At 38.2% G+C, this 23,271-nt stretch overlaps 4 protein-coding genes and 1 long non-coding RNA gene across 6 annotated transcripts in view; 3 read left to right on the top strand and 2 right to left on the bottom strand.

Annotated features, from left to right (window-relative positions):
* The window catches only part of wat (waterproof), a 34,211-nt gene extending 31,209 nt beyond the window's left edge, over nt 1-3,002 (bottom strand). The window contains exon 1 of the mRNA XM_064694178.1: nt 2,572-3,002. The gene's annotated coding sequence lies outside the window, so the exon portion shown is untranslated. The remainder of the gene's footprint in view (nt 1-2,571) is intronic.
* Nucleotides 3,003-16,052: 13,050 nt separating this feature from the next.
* LOC135437064 (uncharacterized) lies at nt 16,053-16,920 on the top strand. Its single transcript, XM_064694896.1, has 3 exons — nt 16,053-16,224; nt 16,274-16,591; nt 16,649-16,920. Exons 1-3 carry the CDS (start codon nt 16,162-16,164, stop codon nt 16,799-16,801), a joined length of 534 nt encoding a protein of 177 aa, XP_064550966.1. The 5' UTR covers nt 16,053-16,161; the 3' UTR covers nt 16,802-16,920.
* A 300-nt stretch (nt 16,921-17,220) lies between these two features.
* LOC135436614 (SCY1-like protein 2) lies at nt 17,221-20,556 on the top strand. Its single transcript, XM_064694269.1, has 6 exons — nt 17,221-17,437; nt 17,509-18,108; nt 18,166-19,041; nt 19,101-19,320; nt 19,378-19,578; nt 19,639-20,556. The coding sequence occupies exons 1-6, from the start codon at nt 17,311-17,313 to the stop codon at nt 20,183-20,185; spliced, it is 2,571 nt and encodes an 856-aa protein (XP_064550339.1). The 5' UTR covers nt 17,221-17,310; the 3' UTR covers nt 20,186-20,556.
* beta4GalNAcTB (beta1,4-N-acetylgalactosaminyltransferase B) lies at nt 20,552-21,844 on the bottom strand. The gene has a single exon (XM_064694273.1). The coding sequence runs from the start codon at nt 21,725-21,727 to the stop codon at nt 20,759-20,761; it is 969 nt and encodes a 322-aa protein (XP_064550343.1). The 5' UTR covers nt 21,728-21,844; the 3' UTR covers nt 20,552-20,758.
* Nucleotides 21,845-22,247: 403 nt separating this feature from the next.
* Nucleotides 22,248-23,216, top strand: LOC135436622 (uncharacterized). 2 transcript variants are annotated; one of them, XR_010437566.1, is made up of 2 exons: nt 22,248-22,686; nt 22,751-23,216. It is a non-coding gene; the product is annotated as an uncharacterized LOC135436622 (long non-coding RNA). The 2 variants fall into 2 exon arrangements; XR_010437565.1 differs by having other exon boundaries at nt 22,248-22,690.
* Nucleotides 23,217-23,271: the final 55 nt, after the last annotated feature.

Genomic DNA, 23,271 nt, shown 5'->3' with positions numbered 1-23,271 from the left:
GCAACGCATTGCTGCCGGATTACACGATTAACGCCACTTGCATACAAATTGGCGCATTTCAGCACAGCGCTGAGGTGTGTTACCTGAGCTATCCGTAAGATACAGATACGCGACTGCACTCGTTAGCGCTGTTAGTGTCTGTGTCTGCATGCATGCGTGTGTGTGTGTGTGTGTGTGTTTGTTTTTGCTGCTGCTGTTGCTGTTACTGAATCTGAATCTGAGTCTCGGTCTGGGCATTGTGCGGCCATTTGCTTTCCTTTGGTGTACGCCTCAGCTCGCAAATTGCATAAACAACAGCAGCGGCTACAAACGAGCCAAACAAATTGAATGCTGCAAAAAGTGCACAAGGTGCGAAATATAAATTACACCTCGATAAAATTGCATGCAAATTTCGCTTCTTTTTTCACCATCCCCATCTGCCCTGCCGCGCCGAGACACTGCCGTAAATACATGCAACATATGTGTGCATGCTTGGGCTTAGTTAAATGCGCCAAGAAGACTTTCAGCTTTTGGCTGTCAGCCGCAGCTTCCTGCAAGCCTCATCAGTATGACTGGCCGGCAACCCATCGAATCCCGACGTGACGACAGCATAAGTAAGCAGCGCATTCGCGGGATTTGTCAAATATTTGCGCTACGCTGCGCTCATTCATAAAAAAAGACCTTCGACTAAAGCCTTGGCTCCAACTTCAGTCTAAGGCGCCGCAGCCTTAACACCAGCCACAACCTTAGCTTGTCACTCTATCTCTCTCTCCTGCACTCGCTGCTCTCTCTCTCTCTCTCTCTCTGTCTGTCTCGCAGCTTATGCAGTTTTTCGCCTTTTGCGAGGAAAAACAAACTTTTTCAGAGCCCGGGTAAAGTTCGGCAAGTTTAATGCTGTTTGACTTTGATTCAATATTTGCATCGATTAAGTTTTTCAAGGTTTTACTTAGCTGAAAATCAAAATGGTACACACTCACACACACACACACACACAAACACGCACACACTCACATATATACATTTGATAGTTTCACGTGCGACAGCGCAAAATATTAGCATGGTTGAATTAATCGCAAGTGAACGGCAACTGCACAAATACTTATTCAAATATTTCATTTTAGGAATGCAGTCTTTAATAGATATTGTAGACCTAGTCATATTAATTTGATACTTAATGAACAACAGTTTTTTTTTGCGTGGTTGAGCAACAAAATAATCAAGGTTAAATTCATTAAAAACAAAAAAATTCAAATAAAAAACTTAATTTTTGAACAGTAAATTTTTTTTAAAGCTAGCCAACGGACAATTAAAAAGTGTAATAAATTCTCAAGACATTTGCATGTTTGTCTTTAATGGGAACCCAAGGATCGATAATTATATTATAACTTACGATAGCTTAATTCATTTCTAACATCTATGTAGACTATAAAATATAAATATCAGTCATAAAAAAGAAAATGAAAATAAGAGGATTTTTTGCTAAAATGCAGGAAAAAAAACTAACTTAAAAAAATTAACACACACATTGCTTGAAGTAAACATTCAGATCTTTGTCGCCAAGAACTAGTTCGCATAATTAGAGGAAAGCAAATCTTTTTTCTCATGCCAATGCAAAATGTATGCATTCGAGAAATGTTTGGAATATTTGATATGATGGAAGTAACGACACGTGCCCTGACTTTGCTTTTCTAGTATATAAAGAAAATGCACAGCCAATATAAATCACATGTCACACCTTGCGGGTTGGCAAAGGTGATGTACTTAAATATTTATATGGCAGTAAAGAGCTGCCAAATAGAATACGCCAGATAACATACTTATTATGCCTAGTGTATTCAAAGTGACCTTGCCTCTCAGTTTTTGTTGATTAGACGTCGTGTGCAGTTCAACAAAGTAGACTGCATATTCTTTATTCCCTTTTTGCAGTAGGGTGCAACCAACTGCGCAATACTCTGTTTACAGTGTTATTAGAGTCTAAGTCAGTTATAAAGAGAACACTTGGTTTTTGGCTTAATAGCTCGAAGAATGCAAGCCCAAACTAAAGACTTTTAAGCCTTGATTAAAGGAGTTTTCAGCACGAATCTTAGAGGAGCTCATCAGTAATCTATCAGTTTAATTTGTTGTCTCTAGCGACAAAACTTTGTGGTTTTCCACATTTTACAGCTTTATCTATAAACAGCCTTATCAGATAAACAGAAAGTACGACGAACATTGCCCAAAACCAATATGCTCGCATACACTTTGTGAGCAGAGCATAAAAATAAATATTGTTTTGACCAAAAATTGCCTTCAAATTTCACATATTGATTCATTACACATTTTTTTTCAAAGTTCAAACTGTTTTCAAGATCGAAAAATACATATTTCATTTGAATTTCAAGATATATTTAAATATTACATATGCGTAAAGTATTTGTGTGTCAAAAAGTTTCAATTAAACATGTTATTGTAAATTTTTTTTTAAACACTTTGTAAATACCAGAAACTTGTTTTATTATTTTTTCTTTAATTTAGATAATGCCACACACCACACGAAATATCATGAATCATACAAATATTTCAAATTTAATGTAAATACACAACTTGGCTTACTCAGTAGCGCGAATTGCACGAATCCAACGTTTATGGGCGGATCTATAAATTTTGATCTTGCCAAATAAATTGTTTTCAAAACAAAGATCGGCGATCAAAATTTCCTGTATGCTGTTTGTGTGTGCATGTGTGTGGTTGTATCCAAATAGTGTTCGCTGCAATTGGCTGCGCACTTTCGAAATTTTCACGCTTTTCACGCAGTGTAGCCCGACGTTGCACAATTGAGCTGGCCAGCGGCAAAAAAAATCCAAATTCCTGAACAGCAAACCAAACTCCGACTGGCGGAAAATGTATTTCAGGAAAAACGACTTGGCTATTTTTCGCGTTTCGTTTAGCGCGCCACCGATATCCCCCGAAACCGAGCTTATTTTCCAACGAATTGAACGCGTTCCAGAACCGCGCTGCCAGGCAGACGAAAACCGACTCAGCTCGACTGCGGCTTGCAAAAACGACAACACCTGACAGCGGCCCAAAGCGGAGGCCTGAACGCGGCTTAGCTATTGAAACGGCCGCAGTCGCGCTCGCCGTCGCCGTCGCCGTCGCCGTCGCTGTCGCCGTCTCAGTCGCGGTCGCGGTTGCTGCGCTTGCCCAAGACGAGCGGCGGCGACTGCTGCGCCAGCATTGTAGGCGGCCAAGCCAAGCCAAGCTTTGGGGTAGCAAGCGCAAGTCGCAGTCGCAGTCGCAGTCGGCGTCGCAGTCAGCGTCGCCGTCGCCGCATTCGCGGTTACAGACAAAAGTCAAATTGAGTGGCGCTGTCGATAGGCAGAGCAGCGAGAGTCGCCAAACGAAACGGTTAATTAATTACCTGAGCAAGCTGCGTCTGTTATTCGGCGGCACTTGGCTTGACGCTTATTTTCTCAAGCGTGAACTAAACGTGTTTTTTTTACTCCATGAGAGACTCGAACCGCGGCTTATCCGCGTGCGGGGAAAAGGCCAAGTTGAGCCTGTGGAGCGATTGAATCATCGCCGTCGACTGTCCAGTTCACATCCGTCAGTTGATCCTAATTTGTATGCCTGCATTGTGCGCCCGAGACGTCGTTTGGCGTTGTTCGCCCATAAATTTAGCAGCTCAGTAATTTTCCTTTTTTTTTATACCCTGAACCTATTGAAAATGGGTAAAAAGGGTATTATGTATTTGTGCAAATGTATGTAACAGGCAGAAGGCAGCATCTCCAACCCATAAAGTATATATATTCTTGATCAGCATCAACAGCCGAGTTGATCTAGCCATGTCCGTCTGTCTGTCCGTCTGTCCGTTCGTCCGTCTGTCCGTTCGTCCGTCCGTCCGTCCATCCGTCCGTATGTATGAACGCAAGGATCTCAGAACCTATAAGAGCTAGAGACTTGACTTGGCTGTAATTGATAAAAATCGATATCGAAATCTTGTTTTTTGAGCAATTTTGGCAAATAATATGAGCTAGAGAATAGTATATACATACATATATATCAAGTATCTTTCATTTTATACATATCGCCTGTTGGAAGAAGAGGGTATCCCCTAGTCGGGAGCTCCCGACTAGAACCTCTTACTTGTTTTCGTTTATTTTCTTGCCAATCTCTAGACGGTCAAGCGTGTATATTCTACAGTACACTCACTCTTAGAGCTATAATCGCGACGCAGCCATCAATCACGTAATTGCCAGCGTGTTTGTTGCGACGTTTGCATCTGTATCTTGCTTTTGTATCTTTTCACACAACAAAAGGCTAAATTCTATTAACTGATATACATATGTACAATATGTACATAAACAAACAAAAGACGCATTAATTCACTTTGTGCATATTTCTGTCCGTTGTATTTTAATGATGTCTGTGAAAAAAATGTAATATGTTTGCTTAGAACAATATTTTATGGTACTCACAAAGTGCTCATACGTCATGTCTTCGCCAGCTGCTTATGATCTGGAACAGAATGTCGCATCGGAAGCTGTTGAAATGTAAACAAACACAATCACGCGCACCAGTAAACCCAACATTAGGAGCCAATCATTCCATGTGTGATAAACACATTAATGTCAAATGGCTCAAGGCAATCGAACCGATTATTACAACGATTTGATAGTTGCGAGCTATCAACTCAATTAATAATGTCACAATATGTATTTATTTGTCATGATGACTTTGATTATTTTTTATTATAATTTATATTTCATATGTGTATAGACATATTCTTTAACTTCATTCTTTGTCTCAATGAATTCCTGAGTCCGCGGTTTTCTTCATATCCTCTCTGCTCAACATCACAAATCAGACTATCGATAATTTCTTATTACTAGTAATTGATATGTGTCTTATACGTCTTATACTTCTATCTTATACTAATCTCCATCTGTCTTTTGACAATATTGAGTATGGTTTTCTGCGAAAACAGCATAAATTTCAATTGACAACTTTTAGACACTAAAACATTTTACAATAAATGTTAAAGGGATGTGTGCTCAATATATATTATATATTTATTACACATACGCATAATGTTATTTCCCCGAGAGATCTGTTATCGTCGCACTTAAAGCTGGATCCCCTGAACCTGATAAAGAGTTATGAATACCCACATGAATTAAAAAGCAAAATTTACTCAATTTGGGTTCAAAGCACTGGGAACAGAGTATGGCGCAGTCAATAGCCTACGCTCACAATGCTCTTATTTGTTTTTATTTCCAAAAGCACTTTATTATTTAAAGTAACAAATATAATTGTAGTTTCAATAACAATATACAAATAAACATAATCAAAAATCTTCAATTAATTTGAAAATAATGTATTAGCTTTGCGGCCAATTAAAGGTTTTATGCATGCGAATGCTGAACTATTTCTGTGGTTGCCGAAGCTGAAGCAGGTTTGGTGCTCTGCATTTAAGTAGCCTTATTTGGATACGCATCGCCACCCAAGTTGCCTCTTGAGCTGAGTACACTTGCCAATTACCTGCAATTATGATGAATAATATTATAGTTTTTCGGCAAGTCATGGTGTCTTTGGAATACCAAGCTCGGGCCTAGCCCAGGCGGCCGAATGTGTGTAAAACGTAAACAAACAAATCGAGAATCATACAAAAGTCAAAGTCTGAATTAGCAACATTTTGCAGCGGTAATTGCTATTGCGGATTTGGAGGCAAATAGTCTGCTTGTCACTGCATAGTTATCGCCGCCTCTAAATGGCGGGGTGGGGTGGGGTGGGGGGGTGATGGTTCAATTGTGCGGAACCCTCGATATGCCACAGGCGTGATTTAACATCGACGCTTGTGTCAAGCTCTCTGATTTATTTTATGACTCAACACATCAGCCGCGCGGCGTACGACTTTAATTCCCTCCATATAAAAATACCTGTCATGATAGAACGCAAAAATTACCCGCACTTGGCCAAAGCGTTCACACACACACACACACACACACATACACTGCGAAAAATCCATTGAAATTCCGGACGGGTTCAGCATCGGCCACAGCTACAAATCGCGTAAACAACTCGACTGCATTTCGTGGCATCGCCATCTTTCACCAGGCGCTCAGAGCCAGGCTAAGCCCCGAAACGCTGCCGCATGCCTGTGTGCATGTATGTGTCTGTGTGTGTGTCCATCGTTTCGTCCGTGTGTGTGTGTCTATGTCCGTGTGTGTGCCTATGTGTGTGTATCTGTGTGTGGGGTGGCAGCCACCAATAAAGTCCCAAACGCGATTTTTCTAAATGCATTCGAGTGTTTTATTTATTGAGCTGCTTCATGTAGTATGCGTGTGTACGACTCACACACACACACACACACGGTATGTGTGCGGCCCGAGGCAGGTGTAAATATTCTGATAACTATTCATTTTAGCTGGTAAACAAATGTATTTCCAGTGCAGTTAAACGGTCGCAAGTTGGTTACCATCATTAAATAAAAGTTAAGTATATAAGAAATGTAAATGTTTAAATATTTACAATGATCGCCAAACTAATCAATCTTATTCTTAGACAATAAATAAAATAAAATACATTTTTTCAATTATTTTGGTGTCAGCTCTGATTCCAATCCTTCCAAGAAAAGTTAAAAAGCATAACAAATTTGTGTGATTAAATAAATTCTGGATTAAAGTTTGTATACATTTTCTTGCGTATTTCGTAAGCCTGTCAAAATGTGTTTATTTTGCGAGTTTTTAGCTAATTTAAAGTGAAATGGGTAAACATTGTGCTTATACTTGATTGCGCAAATTTGCTACTTTATTGCATATTTGCGTTGCAATTTAACTGGAAAATAACTATAAGCTGTTCGCATAAACGCAAAAGAGTATATTGGCTTGCAAGCCCATCAGGTCTTTTACTATCTTGGAGCATAAGTTAACAATATTAACAGGTAGATTGCGGATGATCTACTATAAGACACAATTCGCAAAAATCAATATTTTCACAGTTTAAAAGTCATTATCCACGTTTATTTTCTCTTAATATATCTCGAGCTGTGTATGCCACACTCATTTGCATCGACTGCAATATTTTTCACGGCTTTTATTTGCTTTAAGAAAAACTTAAAAATCTATAAAGCCATTTCCAATTATACTGGGAAAGAAACGTTGAGTCGTTATTTAAATTTACTTGCTGCACTTCGATCTGTGGGTCGTCATCCGTCTTATTTAAATAATATATTAATGTCTATTTAAATACAGATAAGAGCAATAAAAGTATTCTGTGGTATACCACAGGACCGTATACGGTTCGCTTTAATGTTCGATTTAATTGTTTAGTTTTTCACATATTAAAACAACAAAATATACAAATTTTTATAAAAAAAAAAACATACATATTATTCCGTTCAAGTTTTGGCTCAGTTAAGACGAATACATACAAGTATAAATACGACTTTTCCACTTTAATACAAATTAATTTAAAATATATATAGTACAAATTGTGGATATAATTGCTTAAGGACCACAATACATTAATTTTGGAAATAATAGCCAGATTCTAAGGCGATTTCATCCGCATTTGAGACACGCACACACACACACAAAATTTTTATATACGAACACCTTTGTTTTAAATTCCACAATTGCAATACGAAATTTTATGCCCCGAACCCATTGAGTTAACCCATTGAGAACCCAAGCAGTTAAAGCGGGTTAAGATCGTATTGTGCAGATGTATGTAACAGGTAAAAGGAAGCATCTACGATTCCATACAGTATATATATTACTGATCAGGGCGATTATGTTTTGAAAAACATATCAATAGCTTGCCCCGGCGTGGGAGCTTGTGTTTTTGATAGAAGTAGGTTTTGGCTATTCCCTAGTAGGGCACCCCCGACTAGAATACTCTTACTTATTTTGAATATAATTTTTGTGTCCGGTTTTATAAGTATTTGGCATTTAACACAAAAGCTTTTTCAATACACTAGTTGCACTGATACGATGGAGAAGAACAGCTTCGTTCTAAATACGAAGAACCTTCAAGTACAATATCAGAGCTCAATCAAATCCTTCTGCACAATTGAATTGGTTCAGAGTATATTTTGCAAAATACTGATGCGCAACTAACTATAGTTTTGTGATATATTGAAAACTATAACAAAGAAAAAGAAAAAACTCGAACCAAAAATTAAACACCCTTGTAGTATTTAGTCCGATGTTGATAAGATTTGGCTCACATATTAGAAGGATTGATCAAGGTGTCTAACCAAAAAAAGGTTTCTTACAAAAACTGAATTTTCGATCGACCATTTCTATGACAGCCATATGATATAGTGATCCGATTTGGCCCATTCAATCATTCATGTTGATAGCTTTATAACTGAAAGACAAGTTTGCGTAAACAGACGAACAGACGGTCTGACATCGACTAAGCTGTTGATACTGATCAAGAATATCTGTATATACTTTATGGGAACGGAAATACATAGGAATTCTGCAATCAAACAATACACATTCATTTCACGAATTTCATTTCAAAATATTTCGAAAACGAATATATTTATTTATTTTAGAAAGTTCCAATTTACGAACAGATTATCTATAATAAATCTTCAACAATTGAAAAGTAAACCTTTACTTCAACAGTTTTCTGCTTATGAAATATGAAGGTTAGAATAAATAAATAGTCGGCTGTTGGAAACCTTATATGGCTGTTGGCTGTGGGATAATAATCCTTTACAATTTGATTGCCCTGCAAATTTGTACTCAATTAATCGAAAGCCACATCTAATTTAATTTGTACTTACATAATAGGGACACGTATGATTAAGTGTTGTAAAATTTTTATAGTTATCATAAATCAATTTGAAAGTCGGGTTGTTGTTTTTTCGCATAAACTGGCAGGCATCGACTGTGACATCAAAAAGCCAAGGCTTGTAGCCATTGGCCTTTGTCAGAATCTGCGCTCTTGTCTTAATATCGTACGCAGGATAAAAGATATAAAGGTTAATGTTTAGGATCGCCTTGTTTCGCTGCACGGCCTTCAGACGACATTGATTTATTTCCACCCAGGACTTGTTATAGGATTCACAGACGGCATTTGTCAATTTAAAGACAAACCCATTCTGCAAATTAAAAATTAAAACATTAAATGTTCTACAGATACGTACTTTATTCTCACATTAAAGTTGTTGTTTAGCATCAGCAATAGCAATCCCGACAGAAGCAAGAAGTTACAGAAGATCGTATACTTTATTTTATATGCCATTTCAAGGAAAGCGATCTGCCTTGATAGAATTCCAATACTAGTCTAGTTGTGATATGCACAAATAAAATTATTAAGCAATTTTTTTTAATTATTGAAAAGCTACGCCTCATTTAATGGCTATTGATTTTTGTACCTAGTTAATGGCTATAATTTTTATATTTTGTTTTAAAAAGTTTGCAGTGCTTATTAACCCTTAACCCAGAAGGTACATCTGTACTGAAGCGCCACAAACGATAGCTTTGTGGTTATTAAAAACTAAGACAAACAAAACCAGAGAGAAAGGATATCTTCAGCACGCCGAAGATTAAATACCCTTGTAGTGATATAGTGGTCGAATGTTGATATATTATTAATATATATGATTAGTCAAGACATTTAAATAAACAAAATAGTCTCCTTGCAAGAACTTTCTTTTCGACCGATCGTTCCAATGGCAGCTATATATTTCATACTTTCATATTTTCAGACGAACAGGCGGACTTGGCTATGTCAACTCGGCTGTTGATGCTGATCTGGAATATATAAGCATGATATATACTTTGTGACAAAATTAGAATACCCTCTACGTGGGTATAAAAAGAAGCGAACGTCTATGTTAATAACGCCGAGGACTAAATGTAGGGTATTTTCATTTGTAATAGGTTGCTAATAGTAGAATGCTTTGGGTGCTAATTTCATCTACAAATATAATATACTAGCGGGTATAACCCGGCCCTGCCCGTGGCACGTAAGTTATAAAATCAAAAAAGCTTTGAAAATGATTTTGAAACTGATCGGACGGGAATCAAACAACTTTTATGCAAATCGGAAAACTCTTAAAATTCACCAAAAAAATCTTAAAAATGCATTTTCCATCGAAGGAGTTTAGATTTTGCGAGAAATGTGAAACACGTCTCTAATGATTTTTCTTATAGATCTTTGGAAATAAATTTGAGCACAAAACGTCATCCACCAAATCTTCGACCCCCATTTGCACCAAGGAGGAATGGGTTTTTCGAAAAGTGCTAAACACCCCTCAAATGAATTTGAACAAAGATCTTTGAAAATAAGTTTGAGGTTGATCGGATGTTAAACAAAAAAGTTACATACAAACGTTTTTCGCGATTTTTCCACACTTGCGGGTGGAATTTCCCGAAACCCCGCCTTAACGTGCACCTACATTACATAAGGTAGCTACAATGAAAATTTCAGCTTCCTAGCTCTTATGGTCAGTCAGTCAGTCAGGACAAACAGTTTTATATATAGAGATAAATATAACATTTTTAATGACATTTAAAGAGTTTCGACCTGACCTGATAGAATTCAACTACAATTCTAGTTATGCAATAAAGGTATAAATCTACTTTTTGGAAATATTAGACGGCTAAATAAGTTACGCCTCAGTAAATTGCGAATGATTCCCTGCACCTATTTAATACTTGAAATTGTTGTTCATGCTGTTTATATTAAAAATCAAAATTACTGGAATCGATCGAGTGGTTTTATACCCTGTACCCATTGAAAATGGCTAAAATGGGTATAATGTATTTGTGCAACTGTATGTAACAGGCAGAAGGAAGCATCTTCGACCCCATAAAGTATATATATTCTTGATCAGCATCAACAGCCGAGTCGATTTAGCCATGTCCGTCCGTCCGTCCGTCTGTCCGTATGTATGAACGCAAGGATCTCAGAACCTATAAGAGCTCGAGACTTGAATTTTAGCTGTAGGTCCTCCATGTCCATGCGCAGTAAGAGTTCTTTTCCGATAATCGATAACTTAATCCGTTTCCAAGCAATCGATAAAAATCGATTTCGAAATCCTGTTTTTTGACCAAATTGAGTAAATAATAAGAGCTATAGTCACCAAACTTGACACGTAGCTTCTATAATAGTATATATATATCAAGTATCCTTCCTTTTTTAAGCTATCGCCACCTCCCCGCTACCACCTCAAAACAATAAATCAAGTTAATTATCCAACTTGTATTGCCCATCAATTTAAGCCACAATTTATTTGCAATAGAATTTTTGAGAATACACAAATATTCTTTATTCTATTCAACAATAAGATGTACTGTCGAAAATTTCATTAAGATCGGTTAAGAAATACAAAAGTTATGTGCGCACGTGTTAGCAGCATAGCTGCTGCGCAAATTCCAAAAATTTCTGTATACATGTACACACACACATTGATGCGTGTTTGCTTTGAATTCTATCAACAGCATTGCAATTGCGATTGTATTGTTTTCTGCGCTGCTATTTTATTTGGTTTTTCTCATTAAAGCGCAATTATTGGTGTGGCCCTTGAGTAGAGGCAGCGGTAAGTGGTCCGGTTAGTTGCGAGTTCGAACCCTGCCAAGGGAACAATTTTTTTCTTTTTATTTTCATTTTTCTTTATTACTACTAAATCAAACGAGCGCGTAGCGCGAGCTGCATTTGGTGTTGGAAGAAGAGGGTTCAGAGTATCCACTAGTCGGGACCTCCCGACTAGAACCTCTTACTTGTTTTATTATTGCATTTATTTTAGAAAGTTCCAATTTATGAACAAAGTATCTATAATAAATCTTCAACAATTGAAAAGTAAACCTTTACTACAAAAGCTTTCTGTTTATGAAATAGAAAGGTTAGAATAGCTAAATAGTCGGCTGTTGGAAACAATATACGCTTTTCGACTGTGGGATAATAATCCTTTAGAGTTAAATTGCCCTGTAAATTTGTACTAAATTAATCGAAAGCCACATCTAATTTAATTTGTACTTACATGATAGGGACACGTATGATTAAATGTTGTAAAATTTTTATAGTTATCATAAATCAATTTGAAAGTAGGGTTGTTTTTTTTTCGCATAAACTGGCAGGCATCGACTGTGACATCAAAAAGCCAAGGCTTGTAGCCATTGGCCTTTGTCAGAATCTGCGCTCTTGTCTTGATATCGTACGCAGGATAAAAGATATAAAGGTTAATGTTTAGGATCGCCTTGTTTCGCTGCACGGCCTTCAGACGACATTGATTTATTTCCACCCAGGACTTGTTATAGGATTCACAGACGGCATTTGTCAATTTAAAGACAATCCCATTCTGCAAATTAAATATATTAAAATTTTCTACAGATACGTACTTCATTCTCACATTAAAGTTGTTGTTTAGCATCAGCAACAGCAGACCCGACAGAAGCAAGAAGTTACCGAAGATCGTATACTTTATTTTACATGCCATTTCAAGGGAAGCGATCTGCCTTGATAGAATTCCAATACTAGTCTAGTTGCGCTGTGCACCAAATAAAACTATTAAGCAATTTTTATTTAATTATTGTAAAGCTACGCCTCATTTAATGGCTATATATTTCTGTAGCTAGTTAATTGCTATAGTTTTTACATTTTGTTTCAAAAAGTTTAAAGTGCGTAATTTAATGTACTCAAGCGCCACCAACGATAGCTATGTGATATATTGAAAACTAAGACAAACAAAACCAGAAAGTTAGGATATCTTCAGCACGCCGAAGATTAAATACCCTTGTAGTAATTTGCCCTTTGCAAAGGCAACTATATTATATAGTAGTCGCATGTTGAGAAGGTTTAGCATATATATGTTAAGTCAAGATATCTTAATAAACAAAATGGGTATAAAAGTAAGCGAACGTCTATATTCATGACGCCAAGGATTAAATACCCTACAATTTCGTTTGTAATAGGCTGCAAATAGTAGATTGCAAGGGCGGGCTTGGGGTGAAACATAGACGCGGGCTGGCGATTTTGGTGGCTTTTCTTTTTTCTTCTATATATTTGATATATTTTAAATATCAAAGCGATCTAACCTGATAGAAATTAAATACAACTTTTTTTATGCTATACACCATTAAAGGTATAAATCTACTTTTCGGAATTATTCGAAAGCTCAATAAGTTACGCCTCAGTAAATTGCGCGTGATTCCCTGCACCTATTTAATGCCTGAAATTGTATTTTCTAATAAATTACTGCTGTTTATATTAAACATCAAAATTAGTGGAATCGATCGAGTGGTTTTATCTATTTAATCGTTGTTTAAGGACAGAGCTTAGAACATGAAAACGTTTAAGAAAACACGTGTATAACAGTAATTAAAATCATTACGTTAGTTAAAGCGTTATTTGACAATATTAACTTTAATATAGCATTTTCTGTGAATCGGGAGATCGAAACAATGAAATATTCTCGATCTGTGTATACTATTCCAATATTATAAGTAAGCACCAAGCGCAGGCATTTCCTTTTCTAATTCTGATTTTATTTATTAGAATCAGCTGCTCGTATGAGACCCTCACATATCGCACATCCCCTTCATGTTCTCTTTTCCCGAACCCAATAGATGTCGAACTATTTGTTTTTTTTTTTTTTGGTTAAATCGTTCTCCGTGTTTATTGCCGAGGTCACCGAAGCTAGGTGGAAAAATATCTAAGGGGGAATGGAGAAAAATGAGTTTTAGTGACATGTTTGCTCAAATTTTTTATAATTTTTGTTTTTTCTTTTAAATTGTGGTCAGTTCCAATATAATACGCGCTTTTGTTGTTGCTGCTTTTTGATCAAATGTCAAAATAAGGTAAAACTCATTATTTCCTAATGGCTTTCAAGTCTGTGGGCCATCGAATACGCCCTCCTCAATAATTGCCATTTAAAGAGGTGGCAAACAAGTTGTAAGATGCTTTAGTTCTTTAGCTTCTGCATTCAATGCCTTTACAAAGTTTCTGCTCAGTCCAAGCTTGATGTGCAATAATATGTCATTCACGTTCATTTACTTGGTTATTTCCCGAAGTATGTGCTTCCCGTTTTGGCCAGTTTCTCCTTGAGTACTGCTAGTGACAAGTTCGACTATCCCAGAGGCAGAGAAAACAACAATACTTTGGTTTTTTTTTAGCTACACACACATATAAGCAACCTGATGTTTGTGGCGGAAGAAGGCAAAATATTTGTAGTTAAGATTTCTGGAAAAGTATTTATAAGTTATTGATCTATGTATAGTATATGAAAATTTACTTAATGACAGTTTGACAGCCAAAAATTATTTTATAAAAAAATATGTATTAAAAATTGACTATTTGCTGAAGCGCAACTAATGCATATCAAGTACTTCAAAAAAATTGATTCACAAACTTCTATTTGCATTGGAAAACCAGTAGAATTAAATTAAATACATATCAAGATAGGTCGAACATTTTAAAATGACGTCAAACCTTCTATATAGAACCCGCAAAATCTTGTCGAGTTGAACAAAAATCTGAATGTTAAAAGCCAAGAAAATTAAATAAGAATTTAGTTTCTGAGAAAGAGTAATGGCTTCAAAATTACATGGAGGACTTCAAGAAGGACTCCCTAAGGGTTTTCGACAGTTAAGGAAAATAAGATCAAAATGGCTTTCAATTTCCCAATTTTTTAATTTACAAAGAGCTTAGATATACATAGAGATTTAATTCTCAACCCATATCCAACAGGGGTTAGCTACTAATTCGAGAAAGGTTTAACTTTCATTTGTCGAAATTTAAAAAAAAGTCGATTAATTTAGGGTGTTCTTGATAGAAAAATGTTTGAGTCATTTAAATTGCATAACCACATTTATATATTCCAGATAAAAATGCCATGCAGGCAAAAATATATAAATAAATTATTTGTCGAATCCCTTTTAATCCCCAAAATGGTTTTTTGCCTGTTTATTTGCATTATATCAAATTTTTTCACACAAATTTTGTATTTACAGATAAAAAGTAACAAAAAAAATACCCTATTACCTATTAATTCAAAAGCAAGATCTCATTATAAGCGAGCGTTTGTAAAAATCCCAGAGCTTAGTTAAATACGTAACGACTCAGGCCGGTTAAAAGTAATATATATAAAGCTTTGATTCCTATAACAAATCCTGGTGATGACCTGTCACCAGCTGAAGCCCGTGCATCAAAAAACAGACAATCCTCGAAATTTATCTGAATGTCTTCCCGAGCTCTCTAGAGGCTTGGCATTCTATTACAGTTGATTCCTTTAAATTTGTAAGATATGCCAACAAACCATATTAAACCAGTAAGACGTTACAGTCGGGAGCTCCCGACTAGGGGATACCCTGAACCCTCTTCTTCCAACAGGCGATAGGTATAAAATGAAAGATACTTGATATATATACATATACTATTCTAGAAGCTCTAGCTCATATTATTTACCAAAATTGCTATTTTTATCGACTACTTGGAAACGAGGCGAGTTATCGAATATCGGAAACAAACTAGATCTGCGCGGGCACTAGGAGGACCTACAGCTCAAATTTCAAGTCTCTAGGTCTTAAAGGTTCTAAGATCCTTGCGTTCATACATACGGACGGACGGGCAGACGGACAGACGGACAGCCGGACAGCCAGACGGACATGGCTAGATCGACTCGGCTGTTGATGCTGATCAAGAATATATATACTTTATGGGGTCGGAGATGCTTCCTTCTGCCTGTTACATTTGCACAAATACATAATACCCTTTTTACCCATTTTGAGTAGGTTCAGGGTATACAAATTCAGCACACTTTAAATGTTGCCGGAAATAGCACTAAGGTAAGTGGGTGAAACATTTCTTTATCATCAATAGTCTTCATTCCAATTTTGTTATGCCTTGCCCCCAGTGTGTGAATCCATATAATATTAAAAATGTATCTGTACAGATATACACGAGCATGTATACTAAATTTCAATAGCTTCGAAAAAAATGCATTCATGCGCAAAGACGGACTTTTTCACATTGTGAGTATAAAAATTAAACGAAACGTAATGCCAATAAAATGATATTTTATATTATATGTGTATTATTGAACACATAGAGTTATGCTAAATTACAGAATAATTGAAAGTAGCTTAATATGTATTTAATGTTCGATTAAAATAAAATTAATAAACGAGTGCAAGTAAGATGAAAATCATGCAGTCGTAACGAGCACTCCATGCTGAAAATACCACGATGGCGGGCAGATGGAATATGTTTTGGCTATTGCTGCCACTGCTGCTAATAATAAAACTAAATGTGCGAAACAAAAGGTCTGTTGCATATCTAATTTTGTATATATTTACAGAGCGGGATCGTCTTTAAGATGACGAACGCCGTTTGCGAGAGCCACAACAAATCCTGGGTGCTAATCGACACTTGTCGGCTTCGAGCATTGCAGCGCAACAAAACCGTCCTGAATGTATTCGTGAATATACTGCATCCATCGAATTCTATGAAAATAGAATATGAAGTTAACAAAAGAGCCAACGGCTACAAGCCTTGGATAGTTAACGGAGAATTTGATGTTTGTAGACACATGCGAAAACCAAAAGATAAATTTGCCGATCTACTCTTTGCTCTAATCGGAGAATTAACATCAGTTAATCATCCATGTCCATATAACGTGAGTTAAATTTTACCTTTAGAATGTATAAAATAATAAAAAATTTCTGTTTTATAGGGTATAAACTACTTAAAAAATTTTTATCCAATAGCTGATAGGCTACCCGTTATAATGCCAACTGGAGAATATGTTATACTAATGAAATGGAAATTTTATGGAAGAACTCAATTCATTACCAATGTGTACTTTACATTTGTGGAGAATTTTTAAATTGTGCTTGGATAATATTTAATTTTCAGATACGGCTTTTCAAATTGTTCAGCTAATCGTTCTATTACTTTTCAGTGTAATTATATATTGATACGCTCATTAAAAATCGTTTATGCCTATTCAAGCGCGACTAACGCAGCTTTTTAATTTAAACTGGAAATCATATCTATTTGCATTATGCATAATATAAAAACCTTTGTTGTTGCTCTACACAAATTTTTAGTTTTTTTTTTTGCACGGAATGCTCAGTTTAATAACGTAAATATAAAATTCCTATTTATATATATTTGAAAGGCGCGCGAGAACGGAGAAGAACGGTTAATTGCAGTAGTTCGATAAATCGCATTAAACGGCCGATAGCAGCATGCATTTATCGAAGAGTACGATTGAACTAGTTCACAGCAGAACTGACTCTATTGATTACTAAAACAAAAAGAATTTGGCAAAAACATTTGGTATTGCTGCAAAGCTGCTTAACAATTTTATAGTAATCATTAAAAGCAGCAAGCATGGATGTCATCAACAAATTCTACTCGTCCGCCGTACATACGGTCTCGCAGCTTTCGGGTGTGCTGCCTGGCAATAATGTAACACGGGAATACGAAGTATTGGACCAGATTTGCACAGCGGGTGTGGGTAAGAGCAGGAAATATTTACTGACATATGCGCATCCAGCTAACCAGTACACAAACATTTTAAATATTTAGGACTCATGTGGAAGGTTTACAATGGCCACAAGAAAAGCACCAAGCAGGAAGTCTCGGTCTTTGTGTTCGAGAAAAAGGTACTGGAACGCTGGTCAAAAGACGACCGGGAAACAATGTTGGAGACGTTGCGCCGGGGCGTTCAGCAACTAACAAAAATACGACACCCACATGTCCTAACCGTCCAGCATCCGCTGGAAGAGAGTCGCGATTCTCTGGCCTTTGCCACGGAGCCAGTTTTTGCATCGCTCGCCAATGTGGTTGGAGACGCGGTGCGTTCGGAAAAGAAGCTTTACGATGTTGAAATTCGCCACGGGCTGCTCCAGCTGTTTGATGGCCTGCAATTCCTGCACAACGATGCCAAGATAGTGCATCGCAACATAAGCGCCGAAACGATTGTGATCAACAAGAACCGCAGCTGGAAACTGTTTGGCTTCGATTTCTGCATAGCCAATCAGCCCTCAACAAATGGCACTCCTCACTGGCCATGTAGGGAGTACAGCACATCCCTGCATGTGCTGGCGCAGCCAAGCTTAGAGTATACAGCGCCGGAGCTGGTTTTAAACAGTGTTAACACGCCGGACAGTGACCTTTTCTCGCTGGGTAAGCGCTCTTTACTGATTCTTATCAATATCAATGACTGTACAATTACAACTTTAGGTGTGCTCATCTTCACAATTTACTCGGGCAAACCGCTGAAAATGTTTGGAAGCGATTACAGTGGCTTTCGGCGTTACGCCAACGAGTTGAATCAGCGCAAGTACCCGCCCATGAACACAATACCGAGCGAGCTAACCGAAAGTCTTAAAGCCCTACTGCATCCCAGCGCCAGTTTGCGGCCGAAGTTGCACGAACTGAAATCGATTGCTTACTTCCAGGACGTGGGCGTCAAGACTCTCAGTTATTTGGATTCACTTTATCAGTGGGACAATCTGCAGAAATCGAAGTTCTACAAGGGTCTGCCGCAGATAATACCTACGCTGCCGCATCGCGTGAATTTACACTCGATATTGCCCTATCTGATTAAGGAGTTCGTCAACTCGCCTATGATTCCATTTGTGTTGCCCAATGTGCTACTGATTGCCGAAATGAGCAGCCAACGCGAATACTGCGATCACATACTGCCACACTTGAAGCCCATTTTCAGGCTGACGGATCCCATACAGATCCTTCTAATATTTATGCAAAAAATGGATTTGCTTCTCAAGCTAACGCCTGCAGAGGAAGTGAAGCAGAGTGTGCTGCCCCTGCTCTACCGTTCACTGGAGTGTGACATGCCGCAAATACAGGAGCTCTGCCTGGGCGTGCTCCCTACCTTTTCCACTCTCATCGATTATAATGCCATGAAGAACGCAGTCATACCGCGTATTAAAAAACTCTGTCTGCTTAGCAACAATGTTTCGGTTAAGGTTAACTGTCTTATATCGATTGGCAAGTTACTGGAGAACCTGGACAAGTGGCTGGTGCTAGACGAGATTCTCCCATTTTTGCAGCAGATACAGAGCCGCGAGCCTGCAATTGTAATGGCTATAATAGGTGTTGTCTAAATTTACCAATATTTTTCCATATTATTATTATTATGAACTTCTTTGCAGGCATTTATAAAATCGCCATGACGAACACAAAGCTGGGTATCACAAAGGATGTAATGGCGCACAAATGCATACCGTTCCTGGTGCCGCTGAGCGTAGAAAATGGACTGACCATAGCGCAATTCAATACCATCGTAGCGCTAATCAAAGAAATGCTGGGTAGAGTGGAACAGGAGCAACGAGAAAAGCTCCAGCAATTGTCTACAATACAGCGGGACAACAAGTAAGGTTTAAATTCTCGAGTACAACATATCATTCTAAACAATACAACCTCATATAGACCCAAGGATGCTTCCGAGATACTGGCCAATGAGTTGGACAATGCTACGCTCTCACCCTCAAGCAGCTTTGGTGCTAGCAATGGCAATAAGAGCGACGATGATATGTTCTCCGGCTTCAGCGTGGGTCAGCCAGCGAGCGCTCCGACGCCAAAACCTACAATTTCAGCACTGGCGCCTGTCAAAACAAGGGAGCAGCTCAAGTAGATGATGCAATCAGCGCTGAATACCGAGAAAATTAAGTCTAAATCTTATATTTTCAGAATAACGCACAATACAACGACAGAGACAACATCCAAAACGGACATGTTTTCATTAATGCAAAGCAACCTGAGCACCCTAAGCACTGTCCAGAGCACGCCAGCAGCAGCTGTTCCTCAGCTCGCCATGCCCTACAATACCAGCGGCAACAATAGCAACAATTGGCATAGCGCAAATCCGCTGGTCATGAATCATCAGCTAGCCTCACCGCAGGGCAGCAGCAACAACAATTTCTCCTCGCTGGACGACTTAGATCCATTTGGTTCTGCTGGTGCCGCCAGCCAGATTGCCAAGCCCAATAATGCAAATGGTGCCAATATGTATACGCTGCAGCAACCCACGGTTAACTACATATATCCAACCGGCTACAATGCAGCAAACAGCATGAACAGCATGCAGCCGAGCATCGGACTAAACAAGCCAATGATCCTGGGTGCAGCTGGCACGGCCACGCCCACGCCCACGCTGATGCCACAGATGACCCAGTCCCCGGATAGCAAGAATCTTAACACGTTGTCTCAACAAGACATACTTAACTTCTTGAACTAGACACATCATTCCAGCGACAGCCTACCGAGCATGTCTGCCAAATAGCCAATGTTTTAAATAACTATTCCGAACTATATATATTTAAATTATAAATGAGTGTATGTGCAATTGTATGTCTGTGTATGTGCGTGTGATTTTGTGAGTTAGTGTTTTTAAGCAGTTTTGAAGTTTTGCTCGTTGTATCATTCAACAAATATCAATTTAAAAAGTGAATGTGCATAATTTATTGTTAGTCTAGGCAAACAGTCAAGCAACCTATTATATATAGAGTACATCTAGATGTGTATTGTGCAATTTGCTCCTTAGTGTATCTCAGTGTACACAAGCTAGTTAAAATATACTTATTATCAATTAAAAACAGTCAACTATAATTTATTGTTATTTATTTGTATTCTCTCTCTATACTTTACGTAATATGACTCTACAACAAGTTAAATTATGTAGTACACTATAACAAAGCGCTCTTTTTTACATTAATACATTCATTTGCCGTACTGGGCTCACAGAGATTCCTACAACTAGAAGCTAAGTAACAGTTTAGCATGACAAAGCTGAAGACGTGAATAGTTGCGTCTAGGTCTCGACTAGGATGTGCGTGAAGAGACTATGCATTCTGCGTTCGACTTCCTGGTAGACAAGCGAGCTGAGGCCGTCGGTGTGCATACGCAGTGAAGCGGATCGCAGCAATGCCATTCGATTTTCATTTGGTATAGCGTGTTTGTGCTTTAGCATTGTGTACTCACTGTACGCCGGATCAAAGCGGCAGATCTCAATGCCCACGACTTTGAGGCGCTCGTACAAATCGTCGTCCTCGCCGCCCCAACCATGGTACAGATTCGACATGCCGTTTATCATTTTAAACTGCGAGGTACTAATCGCCACAACGCCACCAAATAGTGTGCGGTATGGCAGATGAAAGCGCCAGCTGTCCAGCGCTGAGCTCATATGCCTTGGCAGAACTGTGCATGCGTAAATCTGACCAGAGTTCAATGGCATTAAGTCTACATCGTGCAGTATTAAGCAAGGATAACCATAACTTTCTGCCACTTTGGCGCCTATGTTGAAGAGCATGGCCCGATTAAAAGGTTTCCGATCGCTTTGCTCTACCACAAAAATTCGATAATGGATTTGCTGCAGGCGCAGATAGTTGTGCATATAGTTGAGAAATGCGACCAGCTGCTCCTGCCGATCCCGATACGGCACAATAATGGCAGTACTGAATCGTGCACGGCATTCATCCGGCTGGTATTCACCGCCAAGACGTATTTCCTCCCCGCGCAGAATAGCCGCACGATGCGATGCATCGTAGACAAATGTGCTTTCAGCTAGCACCTCCTTGTAGCTGCAATCGATTGCCTGCTGTGATGAGATATTCGAAATGGTTGCCGAAAGAAGAGCCTCCTCAATGTGCTCCTTATCGATGTAGTCATAGCGCAGGGCGAATCGATGAGGCAGTAGAATGTAGACGAGGATGGTTAGAGCGCCGCTGAATAGAAGCAAGTCGTATATATGAAAACTGTGCTGGCACAGCCTTATTATCATTATTCACTGTTATACTATTAACGGTAGTTGAATGCTACGGTACATAGTTGTACTATTTACATGAGAAAACACGAAAAACAGGAACAGTATACAGCAGGCCAGCACGGCAATTAAACAGAAACAAATTAATGCTGGCATTAACATAACATGGCTTGGCAAACTGTTATTAACAGCGGCAACTTATTTCTTCCACAAAAAATTTCAGTTAGCTGTTAAGTTTTTAAATATTCAGATATGTTTCTTAACATTTATAACCGTTTTCTGGAAATACAAAATTTTAATTGATTATTTTATAGATTGGAAGCTAAAAAGCGAAAGTGTCTCAAATAAGATTTAACATTTGATAATTCACACCCATAAAGTGGGAGCACAACCAGAGATCAGCTGTTCCTTAACATAAACGATCGCTAACCGCGGTTAGATTCTGCTTTCTCACTGTTTTCAGAGTTCAATGCTCGCCACCAAATATTTTCGTTTTCCAACACTTTAAATTTTTAATTTAATAAGTTTTTATGTGAGGACTTTCGGTTTGCTTAGATTCTTATACGACCTGAAAGCAGATTTCGAATTGATTTTACGTATGTTTCTGTGTGTTTGACCTAAAACGAAAGAGTTACACACGGGAATTATTAATTACTTTTTATGTATTTGTCAAAAGTGGTGTAAATAAGCAAATACGAATTAATGCAATTTATTTACATACTGAACGAAAACTGGACTCGCTAAATTATTTTAACATCTTAAAACTTATAAACACATACCCATTTCGTTTGATAACGCAGTGGTCGATAAGATATGCATTTTCAGCTGCTGGCAGTTACTCATCGGACGTATAGCTGTGAACACTTATGTCTATTTTATTAACAGAATGTGCACCGCATTTAAATGTTCTGTTTACATAGCTGTATACTGTGTATACCTTCTTGGATTGAGTGCTGAAGAAGGGCATCTACTGCGACGTCAGTAAGACAAAAAACTTGTTAATCGGTGACAAATATTTTTATATTAGCCCGCTTATACTAGTTAAGAACTGTACGATACAAGGAGAATGCCCGGATCACTCCATATGCACAAAGGTTGTCGACAATTTCGGTTGCATCTGCTGGCAGGGGTATCATCTGAATCCCGACTGGTCTCCTAGCGACCTTGACAATACCGACTGGGATTATTGTGTCCGTGAGCCGGCAAATAAGACTGTTATCATCCACAATCGCCTGCCAGCAAAGAGCGAACACCTGGCTGTCGCCATTCTGCTGGTTTTATTTGGGGTAATTGTTGTGACCCTGGTACTTTACTGTTTCGTTGCACTCCGTCCGATTAGCCGGACTCGTGCTGCTTACCGCCGTATGCAATTGAGACGTTCCAATCATCGCCGGCTTCAGGAGTTCGATGATATTGACATGACTTTTCGCGACACACATACCGCGGAAGCATTGTCTTGATTAAATAAAGTTAACGATAATGTATCGAGTGAAAGACTGCACTGCAATTACCAAATAGTTTTTCATATACCTGTGTAAATCAACTTAAAGATAATAAAAGAT

The sequence above is a fragment of the Drosophila montana genome, unplaced genomic scaffold, assembly GCF_035044405.1.
Source record: "Drosophila montana isolate Dmon_TW-CO22-7 unplaced genomic scaffold, ASM3504440v1 contig_3733_1, whole genome shotgun sequence".
NCBI classification, from domain to species: domain Eukaryota; kingdom Metazoa; phylum Arthropoda; class Insecta; order Diptera; family Drosophilidae; genus Drosophila; species Drosophila montana.
This window is presented reverse-complemented; position numbering and strand designations above follow the sequence as displayed.